The sequence below is a fragment of the Oryx dammah genome, unplaced genomic scaffold (genome assembly GCF_014754425.2).
Source record: "Oryx dammah isolate SB20612 unplaced genomic scaffold, SCBI_Odam_1.1 HiC_scaffold_8, whole genome shotgun sequence".
Classification (NCBI taxonomy): Eukaryota; Metazoa; Chordata; class Mammalia; order Artiodactyla; family Bovidae; genus Oryx; species Oryx dammah.
Genome location: NW_024070192.1, coordinates 44,114,087 through 44,137,206, shown reverse-complemented (window position 1 = coordinate 44,137,206; position 23,120 = coordinate 44,114,087). Strand labels below are relative to the sequence as shown.

Sequence of the window (23,120 nt, the reverse complement as noted above, 5' to 3'; positions counted from 1 at the left end):
GACCGAGGTAGGTGATGTGAAAGTGCGGTTCTGAGGCTTCCCCATGAGTCCAATGGCTAAGACTCTGGACTTGCAATGCAGGGGGCACAGGTCCAATCCCAGGTCAGGGAACTAAGGTCCTGCATAGCGTGGCCAAAAAAAAGAGAAAGAAAATATCGTTCTGTCATTGTTGTCATGCTTATAACCACCCTGGCATTCTTCCAACGTCTTCACCCATAACTTTAACTCTTTGGCAACCCTTTGAGAAACATAAGGAATTAAGGGCCAATAATAATGAGTTCCATTTTACAGGGGAAAGACAAAGAGGTGAAATGCACTGCCAAAGGTTGCCTGGCTGGTTTGTGTGCCAAGACTTTCTGTTCAACCCGGTCCAACAGAGCTGGATTCCACATCTCCAGCAGTGCTCGTGCAACCTGGCGGCCTACAGATCGATTGTAAGGTGAAGAAAGGGAGAGGAAGGCTGTAGATCAGGTGACTTCAAAGACATAGCAACTGTTAATAGGAGTGATGAAAATGTTCTGAAATTAGATTATGGTGATGGTTTCACAACTCTAAATATACTAAAACACATTGATTTGTACACTTTAAATAGGTGAATTTTATAGTACGTAAATTATATCTCAACAAAGCTGTTAAGATATATCAGGGTTTGTGGGGGTTTTTTTTTTTTTGAGTTTATGCTAAAGATGCATGTTTGGGTGCTAAAACTCTAAAGAAATGCAAGCAAATGATTACTGTAAAAGTCAAGATGCCTTTCAGGTGGAAAGAGGGTTTTGAAACTGGAATGGGGAAAGAGCCTCTGGGGTCGGTAGCAGGGATTTATTTCTTGACCTGAAGTGTAAAGGGTGCTTAATAATAATAATAATAATGATTATTCCTTATGCTGCACATGTGCTTTGTGGTTTTCTCTATCCATTCTGTTATGGATTCTTAAAAAATGGGGGAAATCAGGTATGAGATGATACCATGTGATGGCCAGACTATAAGGACCACCACCCCCCACTTCCTGGTATTCATGTTCTTGTGAATCCCCATCCCTAAATGTGGGCAGGGCCTGTGACTTGCTTCTAATCAACAGAATAAGGCAAAGGCGAAGGGATGCGTTGTTATATGTCCGTGTGGTTACATTCAGTTCTTTGCGACCCCATGAATTGCAGAACGCCAGGCCTCCCTGTCCATCATCATCTCCCGGATTTCACTCAGACCCACGTCCATCGAGCCCATGATGCCATCCAGCCATCTCATCCTGGGTCGTCCCCTTCTCCTCCTGCCCCCAATCTCTCCCAGCATTACATAAGATTTAATGTCGGGACTGATTTGGTGGTCCTGAGGTTAAGAATTCACCTGCTAACTCGGAGGACACTGGTTCGATCCCTTGGTCCAGATAGATCCCACAATTCATGAGGCAACTCAGCCCATGAACCACAACTACTAAGCCTGTGCTCGAGAGCCCGTGCTCCACAGTAAGAGAAGCCACTGCATGAGAAGCCTGTGCACCGCAACTAGAGAAGACCACACGCAGAAATGAAGACCCAGCGCAGCCAAAACTCAATAAATTAAAAAACATTTTTACGACACATCAACATGAATTAGCCACAGGTATATAGATGTCCCCTCCCTCTTGAATGTATGGCAGAAACCGAACCAGTATTATAAAGCAATTACTCTTCCATTAAAAATTAACAATTTTTTTTAAAATTAAAGTTTTTAAAAGAGTGAATGTCCACCTTCTGGGAGACTTGATCTCCCTCGTTGGCTTCGATGAAGTAAGCAGCTATGTTGCAGAGGCCCACTGGGTAAGGAACTGGGGTCCTCAGTCTGACAGCCCACAAGGAACTGAATGCTGCCAACAACCACGTGAGCTTGGAAGCAAGTCCTTCCCCAGGGGAGCCTCCCTGTCACCGGCCCCAGTTCACACTCTGACTGCAGCTTTCAAGACTCCAAAACAGAAGCCTCAGCTATGCCTACCCTGACTCTGGCCCATAGAAGCTTTGAGATTATAAATGTGTGTTGTTTGAAGCCACTGAATGTTTGCTTGATAGCATGCCCCTTGTGGGTGGGGAGGAGGTCCCCTAAAATCAATCTCATTGTCAGTGATTCACTGGAAGGACTCACAGAATTCAGCAAAGCTGCTATACTTGTGATTACAGTTTATTACAATGAAAGGATACAGGTTAAAACCAGGAATAGAAAAAGGCACACAAGGGAGGGGTTGGGAGACCCCACCCTTCTCTCAGTGGAGTTATAGGGCCACAGCTTAGTTTTCCCAGCATGATGTGTGACAATACACGTGGAATACTGCCAACCAGAGAAGCACATCCAAGACTCGGGGTCCAAGGCCTTGATTGGCCCACGGGAGACAAGATTCCCCGGTGGCTCAGATGATCAAGAGTCTGCCTGCAATGAGGGAGATCTGGGTTCAATCCCTGAGTCGGGAAGATTCCCTGGAGAAGGAAATGGCAACCCACTCCAGCATTCTTGCCTGAAAAATCCCATGGATGGAGGAGCCTGGCAGACTACAGTCCATGGGGTCGCAGAGTCGGACACGACTGAGTCACTTTATTCTGTAGGCAGAATCACTGCTCATACGGCTGATCTTAGTTTCCAGCTCCTCCAGAGATCAAGCTGATACTGTGTGGCCCAAGGGCCTCCGATAAAGACAGTCTTATCAGGCAGGATATTCCAAGGGCTTAGATGTTATCTCCTACTCAAGAGCCTATCCTTTCTTTGGATATCCTTTGCAGGGTTTGAACAAGGCAAGTTAGCCGAATTAAACAGTTACTTTGCATCCCTTAACTTTGAAAGTTCATTCCTTTATTGTTTGCAATTTCTTTATTTTTAAAAATTATTTTTGGCCACGCAGGGTCTTGGTTGCTGTGTGCAGGCTTTCTCCAGTTGCGGTGAGCAGGAGTTACTCTTCCTTGGGGTGTGTGGTTCTCTCATTGTGGTGGCTTCTCTTGTGGCCGAGCATGGGCTCCACGGCTCCAGCACTCAGTAGATGTGGCGCACTGGCTTAGTTGCTCTGTGGCGTGTGGGATCTTTCGGGAATCAGGGATTGTACCCGTGTCCCCTGCACTGGCAGGTGGATTCCTAACTGTCTGGACCACCAGGGGAGTGCTGGAAGAGGGATTCTTAAGTTGCCACCCTGCTGAAAGTCAGAGAGACCAGGAAATCGATGTGTTTTAACATCCAGGGAATGTTTACACATTCATTTGCCTTATGGTCAGAGAATTTCCAGGGTATAAGCCATACAGCCAGAAGGCAGGGTGTAGAGGAAAAGAGACAGAGACTGGGCACTCAAACAGAGGCTTCGCCTGATCTGCCTTGGAATAGAAGGCAAGTTTTCCCTCCTCAAGGTCCAGCCAGATGCCCACCACACTAGGTCTGTCTGAGCCGAGGACAGTTTCCTTGACCATGCACCACGCAGAGAGCCCACTGGTCCCTTTCCACTCTACACACCAGGAGTCCATGGTCCTTCCCAGGATCTGGTCACGCTTCATCCCCCGTGAAGCCACCCCGACTGCCCAGTGGTTACAATGCTGAGTGTCCACTTCCCAGTAATGCTGCCCAGAAGAGAGGGGCTGAGAACATAAAGCCTGGCTGGAGGCAAACCTCTCGGGACTCCAGGCATAGAACATCGGGCAATCAGACACAGTCACTGTCCGGTGATCCATGGACACCTTTAGATTACAGGAGAGGCTCTCAAGCTCGAAGGTTGGACTGATGGCCCCTGGGGGGAAAAAACAGAACATGACCAGTCAGCTCTGATGGTTCATGCTACGAGGTCCTCAAATAGCAAAAAGCAGCTGTGTATCTTTGAATGCGATACAGTTTTTCTTATATTAGCATTACAGTCAGAATGTCAACTTACAGTGGAAGCTTGTTATACATACCCCTGATGCTGTTCTAGTAACAGTACTCCCCTCTCCCACCTTCATTTCTACTTAGCCTTCTTTCAGGAAGCTGTCTGTGAAGCCCACCCCACGAAAGTCACCTTTTGCTTTTCCCCTAATGCTTTACCTGATCACTAGTGATACTTAACCATTTTCTATCTGTAGTGGAGTGATTGATGATTATTCATCTCTCTGGTTACACTAAGCTTCCTGATTAAGGCTCATGTCTTATTCATTTTGTATATTCCATACTGTTTTCCACTAAGGGAGTAAATAACTGCTAATACTCGGCATTCCTACTGAAACTCATATTTACACACGTTTACTCACTTACCCTGATGACAATCCCACAAGGAAGTAAGTACCACTATCTCCGTCTTACAGATGAGGGAACTGAGGCTCTGAGAGATTACATGACTTCTCCAAGATCAGACAGCCTAGTGAGCGGAGCAGTTGGCTCCAGGATCTGTGCCCTCAAGGATTATTCCAGACTGGGGCAGCGATAGTAGTTTAGCCAGGTTGGGGCATTGGCAGTTGAATGCCCAAAGGTTGCCAGGGTTCTGAGAACTCACTGATCTGGCTCAACCTGGAATTTGGGAGTCTTCAACCCCTTTTGCCTTTGTCATCAGCTCCCCATGGGGAGAGGCCAGGTGTAGAGGAACTAGCCAAGGGGTCTAACAGCAGAGAGATGGACACAAAAGCAGCTCCTTGCTCCGCCAAGCCAAACCCAAGTTGTAGGCAGATCATATACTTACATCGAGCAAACGAGGAAGCCTTCTTGGGTGCAAAGCGGCTCTGGTCAGGCAGTGGGCATGAGGAAGAAGATGGAACTTCTGGGAGTTCAACTATGGAATCAAAAATATTAGGAGAGGGAGACAGTCTCATCAAAAAAAAAAAAAAAATGCACGTAGAAGATATCCAAACATCGTGATCAACACACACAGCTTGTCTTTCTCATCATCAGTACATCCAGCTTAGGTGTATCTAGTCCCATGTTCTTACTGTGGACTTTTTTCCCCCACTGAGTCCTAAGCTCTTTGCTGGCAGAGATTTTATTCATCTCTGTATTCTACATTGCCCATTGCCAGGTACATAGGAAGTATTTCATGCATATCTATCAAATAAATTAACTAATATGGTTCTAGGAGATCACAGCACCCTCACCCCCAGAATCTCCATGACCTCAGGTCAATGCTTTAAATCATTATTAAACTGGGAAACACGAGTTGATATGAGACTCATCACAACTGCTGTTACCTATTCCCTCTCAATATACTGAAGTTCTGTTTTCATTTTATTGAAGTATAGTTGATTTAGTGTTGTGTTAATTTCTGCTGCTGATGCTGCTAAGTCGCTTCAGTCGTGTCCGACTCTGCGACCTCATAGATGGAAGCCCACCAGGCTCCCCCGTCCCTGGGATTCTCCAGGCAAGAACCCTGGAATGGGTTGCCATTTCCTTCTCCAATGCACGAAAGTGAAAAGTGAAAGGGAAGTCGCTCAGTCGTGTCCGACTCTTAGCAACCCCATGGACTACAGCCTACCAGGCTCCTCCGTCCATGGGATTTTCCAGGCAAGAGTACTGCAGTGGAGTGCCATTGCGTTCTCCAGTGTTAATTTCTACTATACAACAAAGTGATTCATGTATGCATATATATATTCTTGTTCATATTCTTTTCCGTTATGATTCATCACTGGCTACTGAATATAGTTCCCTGCCCTATACAGTAGAGCCTTGTTGTTTATCCATCCTATATATAATAGTTATACCTGCTAATCCCAAGGCTTGTCAGGTGGCTCAGTGGTAAAGAATCCATCTGCCAATGCAGGAGCCTCAGGAGATGAGGCTTCAATCCCTGGTTTAGGAAGATCCCCTGGAGGAGGAAATGGCAACCCCTTCCAGGATTCTCGCCAGGACAATCCCATGGATAGAGGAACCTGGGAGGGTACAACCCATGGGGTTACAAAGAGCTGGACACGACTGAGTGACTGAGCACGCGCTAACCCCAAACTGTGGTAAATGTTATTATTACCTTAAAGCTACTGTGTGCTTACAATGACCAAAGTAAGTGGCAGAAGGGAAAGTAAGGGAAATGCTAGGACGTGGACTATGAAGGTGAAATCTTCCCCATTTGTATCCTGAAGTGATAGCAGGATAAACTGAACCTAAGAGTCGGATGATGTAAACTTACAGTGTAGACAGATACAGTACAGTGCTGTAAATGTATTTTCTCTTCCTTATGCTTTTCTTAATAACATTTTCTTTTATTCTAACCGACTTTACTGTAAGAACATAGTGTATAGTACACAAAACATACGAAGTATGTGTTAATCAACTGTTCATGCTGTAGTATGGCTTCCAGTCAACAGTAGGCTACTGGTAGTTAAGTTTTGGGGCAGTGAAAAGTTATAGTCAGATTTTCGGCTTTATGGGTGTTTGGTGCCCCTAGTCCTCATGGGTTCAAGGGGCAACTGCACTCCTCAATAATTAAATTTGTATTACAAATAATCACCCATACTGGGTAAGCCCAAAATGGTCATCAAAACTGTAGTGCGCATTACAATCCCCTGCAAAGTTGGTACAAATACAAATCCTTGGTACTCAGTCCCAGAGATGCTAGCTCAATAGTTTGGCAACGGGGCCTGGATTCTGAATTTTCATTTTTTAAGGGTGAGAAGATTTTTAATTAATACTATGAAGTGAGCATAATATTGATATCAAAATCAGAAAAAACACATAAGAAAAAAAAATAACAACATAGGCTAACAAACTGGAGATTATCTGCATTCTTTCTAGTGTTATACAGGGCCATGTCTCGAGAAACACTGTGCTGTTTAGGCTGCGTGATTTCCACAGCAGCTCATGGTCTATTTCAGTTCAGTTCAGTTCAGTCACTCAGTCGTGTCCGACTCTTTGAGACCCCATCAATCACAGCACGCCAGGCCTCCCTGTCCATCAACAACTCCCGGAGTTCACTCAGACTCACGTCCATCGAGTCCGTGATGCGATCCAGCCATCTCATCCTCTGTTGTCCCCTTATCCTCCTGCCCCCAATCCCTCCCAGCATCAGAGTCTTTTCCAATGAGTCAACTCTTTGCATGAGGTGGCCAAAGGACTGGAGTTTCAGCTTTAGCATCATTCCTTCCAAAGAAATCCCAGGGCTGATCTCCTTCAGAATGGACTGGTTGGATCTCCTTGCAGTCCAAGGAACTCTCAAGAGTCTTCTCCAACACCACAGTTCAAAAGCATCAATTCTTCGGCGCTCAGCCTTCTTCACAGTCCAACTCTCACATCCATACAGGACCACAGGAAAAACCATAGCCTTGACTAGACGGACCTTAGTCGGCAAAGTAATGTCTCTGCTTTTGAATATGCTATCTAGGTTGGTCATAACTTTCCTTCCAAGGAGTAAGCGTCTTTTAATTTCAATGCTGCAATCACCATCTGCAGTGATTTTAGAGCCCAAAAAAATAAAGTCTGACACTGTTTCCACTGTTTCCCCATCTATTTACATAGGGTCAAAGGAAATCATTGTGAGGAGGCCAAATTGCTTAGCAGCTGTTAAAGTGCTGACTTGAAGAACAGCTAATCTATTGTCTTAAAAACAATCTTTTGAGAACTCCAGGGAATGATGTTTCAGGAAATATTCAGATCCTGTGTTTTAAAGCTGCCCTGGACTGGTCCAAACAATCAAAATCAAAACACCCAAAACAGGGGCTTCCCTGGAGGTCCACAACGACAACTGGAAGTCCCATGGTTAAGATTCTGAGTTTCCAGTGCAGGGGTTGCAAGTTCTATCCCAGGTCAGGAAAACTAAGACTCCATGTGCCTTGACACCCCCCCACCCCGACCCCGCAAAAAACGACTCCTTTTTCCCCTACAGCGGAATGAGCTTAAAAAAAAAAAATAGCCAAGATAATAAAAATTGTACTCGCTAAGACTTACTTGAATTTTCTAAGTTAAATTTTTTAAAAAACTATTTTATTTCTGAAGTTGCAGTGAATGGGGGCTACTCTCACTGCGGTCTCAGGCTTCTCACCGTGGTGACTTCTCTTGTTCTAGGGAGTGCGGGCGTCGGTTGTCATGGTTCTCGGGCTCTAGAGCAGAGGCTAAGTAGTTGTATTGCACAGGCTTAGTTACTTCTCAGCATGTGGGATCTTAGTTCCCTGACCTGGGATTGAATCAGTTTCCCCTGCATTGGCAGGTGGATTCTTACCCACTGGGACCCCAGCAAACTTCTGTTATAATCTACGTTGTTACTACTTAACATGTTAACACACCCACCAGAGATTATAGTTGAATAGAACTGTATACAAAGTTGCATTCTTCATTAATAAGACATTTACTAGTGAAAAATTAAAAAGCCACCTATTTCTGAATCTCCTCAAGTAGAATAACACAGGTGTGCAGTGAGCTAGCAAAATCAGGTCTAGGTTCTGGATTTATAGGTCTTAGAAAATGAGTTTCTGTGTATTAAGGGCCTGTGTTATATCACACCTCCAGTCAGGTCCAAAAACACATCCAGCCACAAAAATAGCTCAGCCCACTCCTTCCTCATTCACATCCCAGGGAACAGCAGCTGGGCTCAGAGATCCTGTTCCCTCAAAAGGAAGCCATGGGACACTGGCCCGGCTTCCATAATCAAACCTCCTCTACCAAATAACATCAACTCACCCTGTGTTTGCTCTTCAAGGGCCCCTTTCTGCGTGAAGTTTTCTCGTAATTTTTCTTGGATCTCTTCTAGGTCATGGAGAATATCTTTCATTTTTTGCTCAGGTGGGCTGGAACTCACTTTGGGAGAAGCCAAGGAAAGGTCCACCCCTTCCAACAAAGTCTATTGATGAATAAGAACAGAATGAAACAAAGGGAGAGAGAGGGAGGGGGAAGGGAGAGGGAAGGAAGGAAGGAAGAAAGAAAACCTTCTAAAGAATGCATCAAATATATTTCAGTCCTGCCAACCATCTATAATTTTCTACTTACCTCCCAACAGGTTTTTCAAAATATAATTAGGCCCTCAAAATACGTGCCTTGAAAACAATCTGGAATGCATTATTATGGCAATGATATTAGAGAGTAGCGATTTCTGGGTGATGGGGTTATGGATGGGTTGCGGTTCTTAAACTGCTAAGTATTTTCTAGTATTTTGTACAACAGATACAGAATTCTTAGCTCATACCCCTCCAAAAGTTTTAAAGTTTTAGGCCCATCTTATAGGGGCCTTACAAAATAAATAATACAGATAGTCACTAAGATAAGCCACAGAGGCTGAAATAGTCTTCCCCCGACTGCTATCATCTTATCATAATAACTCTTCCCCTGGGCCAAGGCTATCATGTTGCCTGCATTCAGTCTCTGGGGCCTCCAACACACACTCTCTGATTTTCTTTACCTTCAGGTCCTGTTTTTCCCCAGCACAGCCTCTCATCTGCTCACCACCTTCCTACCTCCAGCACTTGACTTTCCTTCCCAACTTAGGAAAATCCATTTCCCATTCTTTTCATCAGTCATAACAGGAGTAGGTACCACCTCTTGCGTATTTTCCACTGCTCACCTCTAACTGCCTAACAACCTTCCAAGATAGGTTTGTTACCCCCATTTTGCAAAAGAAGGTTAGGGCTGTGTGTGTGTGTGTGTATGTGTGTGCTCAGTCCTGTCCGACCCCATGGACTGTAACCCATCAGCCTCCTCTATCCATGGAATTTTCTAGGAAAGAATACTGGAATGGGTCACCATTTCCAGGGTTACGGTTAGGGTTAGTTAACTAAATTGCCACAGTTAATTTGATTGTCCCACATTTTCACATTGCTTAAGGACATTTTAAAACAAGATATTTTTTAAAAAATCTCCCCGTTAAACCAATGAGGAGCAGGCCACAGATCATCTGTTGTTGTTTTACAGATAGAAGCCTGAGACTCAGAAAAATGAAATGACTGGCCCAAGGTCATAACACTAGTGAGTAACCACATCAGGACTGACAAACTCTCAGACTTTCTGCCCCAACACACTGCATCCCTGAGGACCCATTTATTCACACATTCAAATACTCTGGGTATTTACTGAGCACTTACTATGTCCCCAGCACTGTGCCAGCCCTGGGAAAACAGAAATGAACAAAAGAACAAAAGTCATCAAGGTCTCTGCCCTCCTAGAGCTTAGAGTCCAGTGCTTAGGAAGAGGAACGAAAGACAATAAATTATGGTATCAATCACTATCAAGTCACAAGTCTGACAATTGCTGCAAATGAAAGGTACATGGAATCACATACATGAGAGCCTCTAGTAAGGGAACTTGACTTGTTCAAGGAAATCAGTGAAGGCTTCTTCAAGGAAGTGACAATCTAGTCGGGGTCTGAAGGATGAGCAGGCATGACCTACATGACAGGGGAAAAGAAGAACATTCCATGGTATGGGCCCCATGATGAGAAGAAGTGTGACTCTATAGTGGGAACAGAATGGAGTGATTAGGAGGCATTGGTAGAAATCCAGATCAGAGATGGTCATAGGATTGGATTAGAGATGTTTTTAAGGAGCTCCAGAATAGTAAATAGGTTCAAGAGATGTTTAGCCAGGTGATGGAGTAGGGCAACATGATCCTCAGCTTTCTGACTTGGGCACTTGGAATGGTTACAGGGTCAGCTGCTCAGACGGGGTACCTAGAGGAGAGACAGCTCAGGATGGATTAAGTGTGATGTGCCTCTGAGATGCCAAGAGGAAAAGATAAGAAGGAAGACACCAGATCAGAGGAGGGTCCAGACTGAAGCTACATTTGTGCACAGGGTGGGTAATGAAAGCCACAGGTGTGGACAGGGCCATCTGAGGGAAAGAGACAGTGACCTACAACTCAGCCTTGAGGAATCCAAGCATTTCACTGCTTAGCAGAGGAGAGTAAACCTGCCAAACAGACAGAAAAGGAGCAGCCAGAGAGACATGGGGCAAAACTGGAATACTCATATCTCAGAGCTAAGGGGAAAGGAAGCTTCAAGAATGAAGTTGTGAGAAGAAGCAGACTCACTGATATACAGATACACTGATCCACAATATATATATTGTGGTTAGCAATAGCTAGTGGGAGGTTGCTGTATAGCACAGGGAGCTCAGCTGGGTGCTCTCTAATGACCTAGAGGGGTGGGATGGGAGGAGGATGGGAGGGAGGCTCAAGAGAGAGGGGGGAATATATGTATTCGTGTAGCTGATTCACTGTGTTGTACAGCAGAAACAAACACAACACTGTGAAGCAACTGTACTCCAAAAATAATTTTTTTTTTTAAAAGAAAAAAAGGGGGAAGACAAAGATCTTTTATCTCTGGTCATGGCAGAACAGGTTTCAAAAACACATTTTCTTTTAAATATATTCAGCTATTACACAGTGTTTTGTAAAGTGTTTTGTAAATATATATATTAAATATATATAAATATTAAAAAACAAATCAGTGGGGAGAGTGGGGAGAGAGGCAACACGGGGGCACAGGAGTGAGCGGTAAAAACTACTGGGTGTGAGACAGGCTATGAGGATGTGTTGTGCAACACTGGAAACACAGCCTATATTTTGTAACAACTGTAAATGAAGTGTAACTTTTAAAAATCATACAGAATTTTTAAAAAATTAAAAAAAAAAGAATGATGCTGTGGTCAACTATGTCATAGGCAGCTGAAAGGCCAATGAAAATAAAAGCTAGAAGGTCTGGAGGATTTGCATAGAGGTCACTGGTGATCTTCAGGGAGTAAGCTGGTTACGTGGAGTGGTAAGGATGGATGCCTTCACACCTCACCTCAAACATTCCAAACTCCCAATTATCTGTGTTGGGTAGTGAAGAGCAAGGTGAAAGATTGGGATTTAGCGCATCCTTCAAGGGCAAACATATTCATCTTGCTTCCCAGCGGTTCCAGGGAGTTGTCCCTAGCCCCACCCCCTGGCACATCCTTTCTTCTCCCAGATGAGCCTACAATAGCCAGAATGCTCACTTCATCTGGTTCAGATTCTGGGATGTGTCTCGGACTCTGAAGGTTCCTGACAATCTCTATGAGCCGTCCCACCAGCTTTGCCAGCTCCCGGTCAACTTCTGTGACGCTCCTCGGTGCCTCCACCTTTAAAAGAGCAAAGCAGAACACAAAGCTGGACCCGGGAACCAGCTCTAGACAGAGGGAGCCGTAAACACTGGATAAAGGAAGCGGGCAAGGAAGTGACAAAAATGTCTAGAGGAAAAGGAGGTAAAGTCCTCGGACTTTCCGCATTCCCGCGTCCCCCTGCTGGCTGTCCAGTAGCCGTAACAGGGAAGCAGCGTTCATCCATCAGATGGGGCCAGGGGAGTGGGGGGTGGGAGTGAGGCATGAAGGGAAGACTGGGGTCATTTTGAACTGGGGAAGTCAGAGAGGAAGCAGGGTGGGAGCCTGGAGATTTCGTGCAGGTGGCAGCTGGTAAGTTGAGTGGAAGGCATTTGGCTCAGGCTTCAGCTCCACTCTCACCTCTGACTCATCCTGTGTCTTCACCACTCCTTTCAAAAATTAAAGCGACCACCCCTAGTTCCCTTTAACAGTGAAAAGCATCTACTATGAAAGGATCGTGGAGATTCTAGATTGCTGTACAGATGCAAGCTCTTTTTGTTTATTGGCGTCCTTCACATTTAAAGAAACATTCAGACGAGAATGCTAAACAACTCTGCTTCCAGAGCTTCATCTGAGCAGCTGCCTGGCTGAGAGTGGGAGGAAGTTTGGCCACTAACATATTCTGGCAACAACCTCAAGACCTGGTGACCATCATCAGAGGCAGGCGGGGCCCAGAAGTCATTGGAGAAATCTGAACTACCTCCCAAAGTGGTCCTACATAGAACCACAGAAATACAAGATTTTCATTATTCTACTCTAAATAAACCAGTTTTTAATAACTTTGGGGGGACAGCTCTCACTTTTTAAATTATGCTGGAACCTCAAAAACTGGAACTAATTTTTCATCTCTAAGAAGCACTTATGTCCCTCAAAACAGCATGTGTTTCAGACTCCATATGCAGACTAATTTTCAGAGGAAGGTGGCTGACCACTGGTAACATTGATTGCTCTTGTATACCCAGGTCTCACTCCTAAACATTCTGGCAGCGGGAATTCTGGAGTGGAGCCCTTATCTAGACACTTGAGCAAATTAAAAACTTTTATAAGTAAGTGTTGGTGCTTTTTCTATCCATAAAACTGCACACTTATCGTGATGAATGTAGAAAATGCACAGAATTGAAAGAAGAAACATTTTAAATCATCCAATATCCTACCATCCATAAACAATTGTAATCTGAAAGCCAATGCAAAGTATATTCAGTCACTATACTAACAAATAGTTTTAAGGACCTGAGGGATAATGCTGTATTTATTCATCTGTGGCCACACAGCTCAGCTTGTAGGGTCTCAGTCCCATGACCAGGGATAGAACCTGGGCCACGGCAGTGAAAGCGCTGAATCCTAACCACTAGACCACTAGGGAACTTCCAATGCTGTATTTATAACCAAAGAGAAGAAAACAGCTTTAATTATAAGGGAAAAAAAAAAAAAAGGAAGCAACCAATATGTCCATTAAAAGGTGAATAGACAAACTGTGGGACATGTATGCAATGGAATATTATTTGGCAATAAAAAGAAATGAGCAGTCAAGCCACAAATCTTAATTATGTTTGGTGAAAGAAACTAGTCTGAGAAAGCTAGATACTGTATGATGCCAATGGTATGACATTCTGGAAAAGCCAAAGAGATAGCAAAAAAAATCAGTCGTTGCCAGGGGTTGGCAACGGGTGAGGGGATACACAAAGCTGGGGCTCAGGGGGTTTTGAAGGCAGTACAACTATAACTGCAGATACCTGACTTCGTGCATTTGTCCAAATGCACAGAATGGTACAACACAGAGCCAACTGCAACTATGGATTTTAGTAAATGACAGTGTAACAATATTGGTTCACGGGACTCCCCTGGTGGTCCAGTGGTTAAGAATCTGCCTGCCAATGCAGGGGATTGACCCCTGGTCCCGGAAGATTCCACACGCCACGGGGCAAGTAAGCCTGTGCACCACAGCCAGAGCCCCCATACCCTAGAGCCCCTGCTCCACAACGAGAAGCCACCGCAATGAGAAGCACAAGCACTGAAACTAGAGCGTAGCCCCCACTCAACACAACTAGAGAAAGCCCATGGGCAGCAATGAAGACCCAGTGCAGCCAAAAAAATAAATAAAAATTTTAAATACTGGTTCATAAATTGTAACAAAGGAACCAAACTAATGCAAGAGAGTAATAATAAGGAAAACTGTGAGGGGAATAAGGGAACTTTCTGTACTATCTGCTGAACTTTCTATAAATCTAAAACTGCTCTAAAAAGTAAAGTCTATTAATTATTTTTTGAAAAAAAAAAAAAAAAAAAGTAGATAGCTCCAAGCTTTCTGACCCTCCATCAGTCCCTACCCTGCCCCAACACATCACACACAGAAGCATCACAAAACAAGCAAAAACTGTCAGAACCAACTTTTTGAGGCAGAACTCTGGCAATCACTGACTCAAAAAAACACAACCTGGCAGTAGGAAGCTTTGTGACATTCTGACCTGCACTCACCTCATTCCCTTCCTGGCTCAGTGACAGTACTGAAAATTTCTAGCATGAAACTCTGGTCCTGGTTCCCAAAGACACAGAAGAGATCTTATTCCCAAACCATTGCATATGTCTGTCCTAACCAGGCTCGGGGCTGTCTGAAGAAATGACACAGGGTGCTCATTCATCTTTGTTTCACCTAACTTGGAGCTCAGCCCAGAGAGGTGGTGGGCATTGCTCAGAAATGCTGCAAAAGGAGTCAACCTTGCAGGTGCCCGGGGCAAAAGAGCATGGTGTAAACTGACAATACCCTAAGTCCCAGTGGTTAACAGAGGAGGAGCAAATAGACATAAGTCCCTGGAGCAAAAGTTGAGAACTGGAACCTTTCTACTTTGTTAATGGGAATGCAAAATATTGTTGCTGTGTGGAATGCAGTTTGGCTGTTCCTCAGTTAGCTAAACACAGACCTGTCACGTGGGCCAACAATTCTGCTCCTACCGGAAAGAACTGAAAATAGGAACTTCGATATCTGTACACCAATGTTCACTGCAATGTTACTTATGATAACCAAAAGGTGGAAACAATCCAAATGTCCATCAATGTTTGAATGGATTAAAAAAAAAAAAAGAGTGGTATAATCAAATAAGGGAATTATCATTCAGCCACAAAAAAGGGAATGAATTTCGGACCTCCCTGGTGGCCCAGTGGATACGAATCTGCCTGCCAATTTAGGGGACCTGGGTTCGATCCCTGGTCTGGGAAGATTCCCCCTGCCTCAAAACAACTAAGCTCCTGCCCAACAACTTCTGAGCCTGTGCTCTAGAGCCTGAGAGAGTTGCTCAGTTGTGTCCAACTCTTTGCGACCCCATGGACTGCAGCAGGCCAGGCTCTGAGGCCTGCATACCCTAGAGGCAAGGCTCAGCAACAAGAATAGCCACCGCAATGAGAAGCCTTCACATCGCAACTAGACAGTAGCCCCCACTCACAACTAGAAAGCCTGAGAATAGCAATGAAGATCCGGTGCAACCGAAAATAAACAAATGAATGAATAGTTAAAAAAAAAAAAAAGAAAAAGGAATGAATTTCAGATATATGCTCCAACACAAATGAATCTTGAAAATGGTATAGTAACTGAAAGAAGCCAAGGCTAGAAACGAACCGGCAAATACTCCATGATTCCACTTGTATGAAATACATAGAGTAGGCCAAGTCATAGAGAAAGAGAGTAGATGAGGAGGTACCACGGGCTGGAGGGAAGGGAGAGGTCATCGCTTCATGGGTACAGAATTACTGTTTGTGGTGATGAAAAAGTTTTGGAACTAGGTAGTGTTGATCATTGCACAGCAATGCAAATATAATGCCACTGAACGGTACATTTAAAAATGGTTACATGGCAAATTTTATGTTATATAACGTAAACATATTTTAGCACAATTAAAAATCGTCAGAGAGAGAGGCTGCAGAAAGACTGGAAATAAGTGGAAATAGTCCAGGGTAGATAGCACTTTAGTTGATAGGATTTCAGATTTGGATTTTGTTTCTCCTGCTTCTTCATATTTCTCTGAGCCTTCCGAAGAACGGGTTCTATGTACAGCCTGAAAAAACTAAAGTGAAAGGAGAAACAAACAGGAAGAGAGGAAGCGCCCTGTGGGTACCGCGGTGCAGGCGGCGCGGATGAGCGGAGAGCAGAGGGCAACCGCTGGTCCCGCCTCCCTACCCGCAGCTGCGCCGTGGGGCGCCCGGGTCGGGGCGCTGGGCGAGGTGCCGGACCCGGCTCCGGGCCGGGGTATGGGCTCAGGCCCTCCAGCTCTCGCGCCGCCAGCCTGTACTTTTCCGCCAGGTCCTCCAGCATTGTGTTCTTCCGCAGCTGCGACGGCCTGGGGGCACCCTCGCGGCAGGTGGGGCAGAACCGGCCGCGACTCGCGGCCCACAGGTCCAGCAGGCACTCGCGGCAGAAAGTGTGGCCGCAGGGCAGCGTGGCGGGCCAGGCCAGCAGATCGTGACAGATGATGCAGCCCAAGTCGTCCTCCGCCAGCCACACGGGAATCGCCGGGCCCGCGTCCAGGCCCGCGTCCAGGCCCGCCATGGTCCCCAGGCCGCCTCCGCCCACCGGCGCGGGCGCGCGGAAGTCGGGGCCACGTGGGGACCGCCGGCTCCAGGTTACGTCTTCGCCGGCTCCTCCCTCGCTCTCTGCCTGTTCGCTCCTCTTTCGCTGACGCTCAGGTCCACCCTCGTTTCCTTTTTCCAGTCCCCCTGCGAGCTCACTGGGAAATTAGCTCGCCCCAAGTCGCTAGAAACACGCCGATGCCATAAACAGAAAGGAATTTGAGTCCGGCTGTAGTGACCCAAAGCCTGTTATACAGAGTGAAGTAAGTCAGAAAGAGAAAAACAAATACTGTATATTAACACACACACCAGCCAATCCTAAAGGAAATCAACCCTGAATTTTCATTGGAAGGACTGAAGCTGAAGCTCCAATACTTTGGCCACCTGATGCGAAGAGCTGACTCATTGGAAAAGACTCTGATGCTGGGAAAGAGTAAAGGCAGGAGGTGAGATGGTTGGATGGTATCATGGACTCAATGGACATGAGTTTGAGCAAACTCCGGGAGATGGTGAAGGACCAGGAAGCCTGGCCTGCTGCAGTCCATGGGGTCGCAAAGAGTTGGACACAACTGAGCAACTGAACAACAAAAAACAACAGCACACACACACACATATATATAGAATCTAAAAAAAAATGGTACCGTTGAACCTATTTTCAGGGCGGGAATAGAGACAGGCACAAAGAACGGACTTGTGGGCACAGCGAGGGGAGAAGACGGGGAAATTGAGAGAGTAGCGTTGACATATACACATTCATGCCAGTGGTCAGTGACTTGAGTCATGTCCGACTGTGACTCTATGAACTGTATTTTTTTTTAGGCAAGGATACTGGAGTGGGTTGCCATGCCCTCCTCCAGGGGATATTCCCCACCCAGGGATGGAACTTGCTGTCTCCTGCATTGCAGGAGGATTCTTTACCGCTGAACCACCAGGGAAGCCGCATATATACCCTACTATGTGTGAAGTAGATAGCTAGTGGGAAGCTGCTGTATAGCCAAGGGAGCTTGGCTCAGTTCTCTGTGATGTGAGGGAGGCCCAAGAGGGAGGGGAATATATATGTACTTTAAAGATTATTCTTCTTGTACAGCAGAAACCAACACAGTATTGTAAAGCAACTATCCTCCAATTAAAAAAGAGAGAAAAGCCAGCTCATTAAAACTATAAAATTTTTTAAAAAGAAAGAAAGAAATGTGCTGATATCCCCAAATTAGCTTTATGTTCCCCTGCTGCTGCTGCTAAGTCGCTTCAGTCGTGTCCGACTCTGTGCGACCCCATAGACGGCAGTCCACCAGGCTCCCCCCGTCCCTGGGAGTCTTCAGGCAAGAACACTGGAGTGGGCTGCCATTTCCTTCTCCCGTGCATGAAAGTGAAAAGTGAAAGTGAAGTAGCTCAGTCATATCCGACTCTTAGCAACCCCATGGACTGCAGCCTACCAGGTTCTCGTGGCCATGGGAGTTTCCAGGCAAGAGTACTGGAGTGGGTCGCCAGTGCCTTCTCCGTTATATTCCCCAACCCCCAATAAATTGCGACCTGGACAACTCTCTGGAGAAGAAAAAAGGAGAGGATCGAAGAACTGTTTTCTGAGCTGCGCCCACTAGGTGTCATTCAGCTACGCCATCAAGCCCTGAGGGATTGAAGAGTACTGGGTGCAGGTAGCTGGCAAGCGCTTTAAAGTCTGTTTTCTTTGTCTAGGGTGGAAAGCCGGCATGGGTAGCTTTTAAAGCCTGACCCAGATGATTCTGGGGCGTCTCAGGTGGCTCTAGTGGTAAAGAATCCACCTGCCAGTGTAGGAGATGCAAGAGACACCGGTTTTATCCTGTATTCTTGCCTGGAAAACTCCATGGGACAGAGGAACCCGGTAGACTGCAGGCCGTGGGGCTGCAAAGAGTCGGACACAACTGAGCACACACACACACATAGATGCCTCTAACATGTAGCCAAAATTAAGTCACCCTTAGATTTTTAAATTGTTATTACAGTGCAGAACTGTGCCACTGTTTCCTTACTGCTCCCTACTGGCTAAAAGCGCATTGCCTGCTAGACTTCAGGATGAAAATAAAGTCTGTTTTCTTGAGGGAGCACGCCTGGCCCTGGTGGGGCTTTCTCTTCCTCCTCTCTTATTCTAGTCCTATGTGCATGACAAACACATAACATACAAGAGCTGGAAAAGCAAAGTCCCCAAGAGGCAAATGAACTTGCAGGCTTACATAGCAATACCTGAATGGCAGAGACCTGGCCCCTTATCTCTGTTATCTGTTGAAATGAACGAAAAGTGTCCTGTATTTTATTTCACCCCATATTGTCTGGGATCAGAATATAGGTACCAGATAATATAAATTTGTGGCTACTTCCAATACTGGAATTGACAAGAAATACTCTTTAGTGCTGCTCATCAAAGTCTGCACTATCTATATGTGAAAAAAAGGCATAGTGATCTACCACCAGACATTATTTTTAATAACCTCTCAGCTGACAACTTGATTAGATTTTCCTTTATTTTTTTGTTGAAAGCAAAGAATTTGAAACCACCTGTGTTGCAAAAGTTATTGGAATTAACCACTTTCTCATTTTCTGGGAGGTAGGCTAAAAAGACTTTGAAAAAAGTGTGAAAGCTCAGTTGTGTCCAGCTCTTTGCAACCCCATGTACTATAGCCCACCAAGCTCCTCTGTCCATGGAATTCTCCAGGCAAGACTAGTGGAGTGGGTTGCCATTCCCTTCTCCACGGGCTCTTTCTGACCCAGGGATTAAACCCAGATCAGACACTATCAATTATACCAGTTACTCTTTTACTTAGAGGCACATTGTTTAACATGATATACTCAGAAAGGCCTAGGAGATTAGAATATTGTCCATTTATATAGACCTTTGTTAATCTAATTTTTTTGAAAGATACTTGTATCTTAAATGCTTGAAATATATTTCCTTTGAAAGTTTGGAGCTGCAAAATTAGCTCATTCAGTACAGGTAAAATATATGCCACACAATCTAATTGGCTGTGCCAGTTCTCATAGTTAAACCAGTTGGTTAAATCAAACTCATTTTCTATCAGAGAGTCTGACATCATTGTTAAATTTGAGTGGATATGTTAATATACATCCCTGTGATGCTGAGCTCTAATGCTAAGTCAGATGGGAAAGCACAAGGGTCTTGAGTTTGTATGCACCTGCCATTATTATATTATGTCAGGGCTCCTTTCTTTGTTTTGTTCTCACTTCAGGGACAAAGCATATTTTGTCAGGGGAAACATCAGTAAACTGCTAACCTAAAATAATAAAACAGCCAGTTATTTTACCAGCAAAAGGGGTAGCAAAAGGAGCAGCAAAGAATTGCAATTCAGGACAGGGAGCTATGGTGAACCACATCAACTCCAGTTATGCAAAGGACGGGAAACTCTTTTATTATAAAGAAGGAGGGGAAGTTGGGCGAGACGTCTAGAAACAAAAGGTCCTTTGGAGGAGTTTGAAGTACAGTGGCTTTTTATTGGCTGAGCTGTTGCCAGGCAAGGGGAAAAAAATCTTTCTGCCCCCTGCTGGTAGAAATAAAGCAGTGTCATTCCCTGCTGGCGATGCAAGGTGCATCTCTTCCTAAAGTGAAGTGAAGTCGCTCAGTAGCATCTTAGTCATCTGGACTCTGACTCACTGTGTGCGCCTCCACTCCACTGGAGGTTTAAAGTGAAATCGTTCAGTCATGTCCTACTCTTTTTGACCCCATGGACTGTAGCCTACCAGACTCCTCCGTCCATGGGATTTTCCAAGCAAGAATACTGGAATGGGTTGCCATTTCCTTCTCCAGGAGATCTACCCCACCCAGGGATCGAACCAGGTCTCCTGCATTGTAGACAGACGCTGTACCGTCTGAGCCACCAGGGAAGTCACATCTCTCCTATCGGGGTCTGTACTGTCATGGAGTTGTATGTACCTGATAGAGCTTCCCGCTTCTGGCCTCCTGACTCCAGGTTAGTTTTCCCTTAATTAATTTTCACCAAACATACATCACCCATATTTCCACTCTACATGAATGCAAAACACCCAAATATAAGCCAAACACCCTATTTTTAATGCCAAACTTTGTCACCAACAAATATCTGCATTAAATGAAGGAAATCACAAACCCTGACCTCAATGCCTTGATTTTAAAAAAACTTAACTGACACTGTTAGAAGAATGAAAAGCTATAGACTGGAGGAAAATATTTGCAAATCCTTTATCTGTCAAAGGACTTGTATCTAGAACCCCGAAGAAAATTTTCAAAACAGTAAGAAAACGAACCATTTAATATCACATTTGCATTAACTGTTTCATCTTCTGGGGATAATTGCTTTAACTTTAAAGAAAAGCATATTAGTTTGAAAACTGTGCCTCTCCAAGTTGAATAAATCTGCAAACTCTAGTGTAAACTAGTATTAAAGGGAGACTACATAAATTTAAGAGCAAGTTCAGTATCAATAAAGTGTCCTGCAAATTCCTCTTACAGCTTTTTTGAACAATTTACCTTACTACTGGTTATAATTAAAGTGTTCTGTATATTGATTCATGTTAGAAGAGTGTATAAAATTGTTATTACCAACAAGGACCTACTGAATAGCACATGAAACTCAGCTCAATGTTATGGGGCAGCCTGGTTGTGAGGGGAGTTTAAGGCAGAATGGAAACATGTTTATGTGTAGCTGAGGGCCTTTGCTGTTCACCTGAAACTATCACAACATTGTTAATTGGCTATACCCCAATACAAAATAGAGTGTTTTTAAAAATGTTATCACTGATTTGTATTATTAAAGTTTTCATCTCAAATTCTTGTAACTGCTTAGCTAAGTCACATATTAACCTTTTCTTAGAACTTCTAAATTAGCTCCTTCATATGCAGTGTGACATCAGTGAGAAAACATAATCACACTGCCGTAGGCCTTTGACTGTTGACTATTTTGCAAGCACTCCTTTAGTTTCAAGAAAATCTTGAGTTGAAATGAACAGTACATTAAATAATTGTAAAACTTGTTCGAAACTCAAATGAACAAATATGAGTTCACTGAATTGTCTTCCATATCTTTCAACAGTTCTATAAATTGGCAGTGCTTCATAGCATTTTCAGGTACATGCTGAGTAATTTTAACAGTTGTATCCATGACAGTTTTCATAGTCTGTTTCAGAAAACTGAACATAAATATTTTTACTTTGTGTCATACAATGGAACAAAGTCATGAGAATCATCAGACCCTTATTTTAAAATTTCAGTATTTGAATTTTTGACCTAACACAGCTAAAGGAACCATCTGTCACAATAAAGATTGGGTTTTCCATATCTACCTGAAATTCTTTTCTTACAGATGTAAAAGATTCAAAAATATCTACAGCATGAGTTTGACTTTTTAGGCAGTGGATTGACATTTCCTCATAAATGTAAAAGTCCTTTGAAACAAAACTTACCTATATTATTCATTGTTAGTCTAGTATCACATAACTCAAAACTAAAACAACAACAAAAAAAAAGTCTGCCGTTTTTTCAAATTTTGAATCAGTTGATCTCTGACATTATTAGGGAAAAAAATCTCATATTCTACAGGTAATCATTTGGCAGCTTAATTGAAGATATTCACTTTTTATAAAATTTAGTTCTTACTTTTTTCCATATCATTACATTTTTTTCCAAAACTAAAATAATTAGCTATCTAATGCACTGCAGGGCTTCCCTGGTGGCTCAGAGGATAAAGCGTCGGCCTATAATACAGGAGACCAGGGTTCGATCCCTGGGTTAGGAAGATTCCTCTGGATGGCTAAGTTAAAATATGTCTTACCAAAGCTACTAAGATGTGTCTGAAGTAATGATGTTTTACACTGCTCCAGTTTCTCATTTTAAATTTAAATTACTTAAATTTAGGGACTCTCCTCCTGGTAGTCCAGTGGTTAAGATTTCATGCTTCCACTGCAGGGGGTGTGGGCTCGATTCTTGGTTAGGGAACTAAGATCCTTCATACCAGGGGGCACGGCAAAAAATAAATTTTTTTAAATTATAAAATTAGATAAAATGAAGTAAAATTAAAAATTCATTTCCTCAGTTATGTTAATCACATTTCAATGCTAAATGAAAACATGTGGCTATTGTTACCATATTGGGTAGTACAGCTGTAGGTCATTGATCCTTTTTTTTTTCCAATTTTAGTGTAGTTAATTTGCAATACTGTGTTAATTTCTGCAATACTGTGTTAATTTCTGCTGTACAGCAAAGTGACTCAGTCACATACGCATTCTTTTTTATATTCTTTTCCATTATGGTTTATCCCAGGATACTGAATATAGCTCCCTGTGCTATACAGTAGAATCTGTTGTTTGTGTGTGTGCCCATTCACTCAGTCATTTCTGGCTCTTTGTGACCCCATGGACTGTAGCCTGCCAGGATCCTCTGTCCATGAAATGTTCCAAGCAAGCATACTGGAGTGGGTTGCCGTGCCCTCCCTCTAGGGAATCTTTCTGACCCCGGGACTGAACCTGCATCTCTTTCGTCTCCTGCTCTGGCAGGCTGATTCTTTACCACTGCACCACCTGGGTAGGTCACTGATTCTTATGCGTTTCCCT

General features: G+C 44.1%; 1 protein-coding gene across 2 annotated transcripts; it reads right to left on the bottom strand.

Moving 5' to 3' along the window:
* Positions 1 to 2,130: 2,130 nt before the first annotated feature.
* Positions 2,131 to 17,677, bottom strand: RNF135 (ring finger protein 135). Of its 2 annotated transcripts, none has more exons than XM_040244000.1 (5): positions 16,162 to 17,677; positions 11,835 to 11,975; positions 8,566 to 8,725; positions 4,649 to 4,738; positions 2,131 to 3,730 (listed from the first exon to the last, which is right to left on the bottom strand). In XM_040244000.1, exons 1-5 carry the CDS (start codon positions 16,528 to 16,530, stop codon positions 3,201 to 3,203), a joined length of 1,290 nt encoding a protein of 429 aa, XP_040099934.1. In that variant the 5' UTR covers positions 16,531 to 17,677; the 3' UTR covers positions 2,131 to 3,200. The 2 variants fall into 2 exon arrangements, with proteins under 2 accessions (XP_040099934.1, XP_040099935.1); XM_040244001.1 differs by having other exon boundaries at positions 11,853 to 11,975.
* Between the last annotated feature and the right edge of the window lie 5,443 nt (positions 17,678 to 23,120).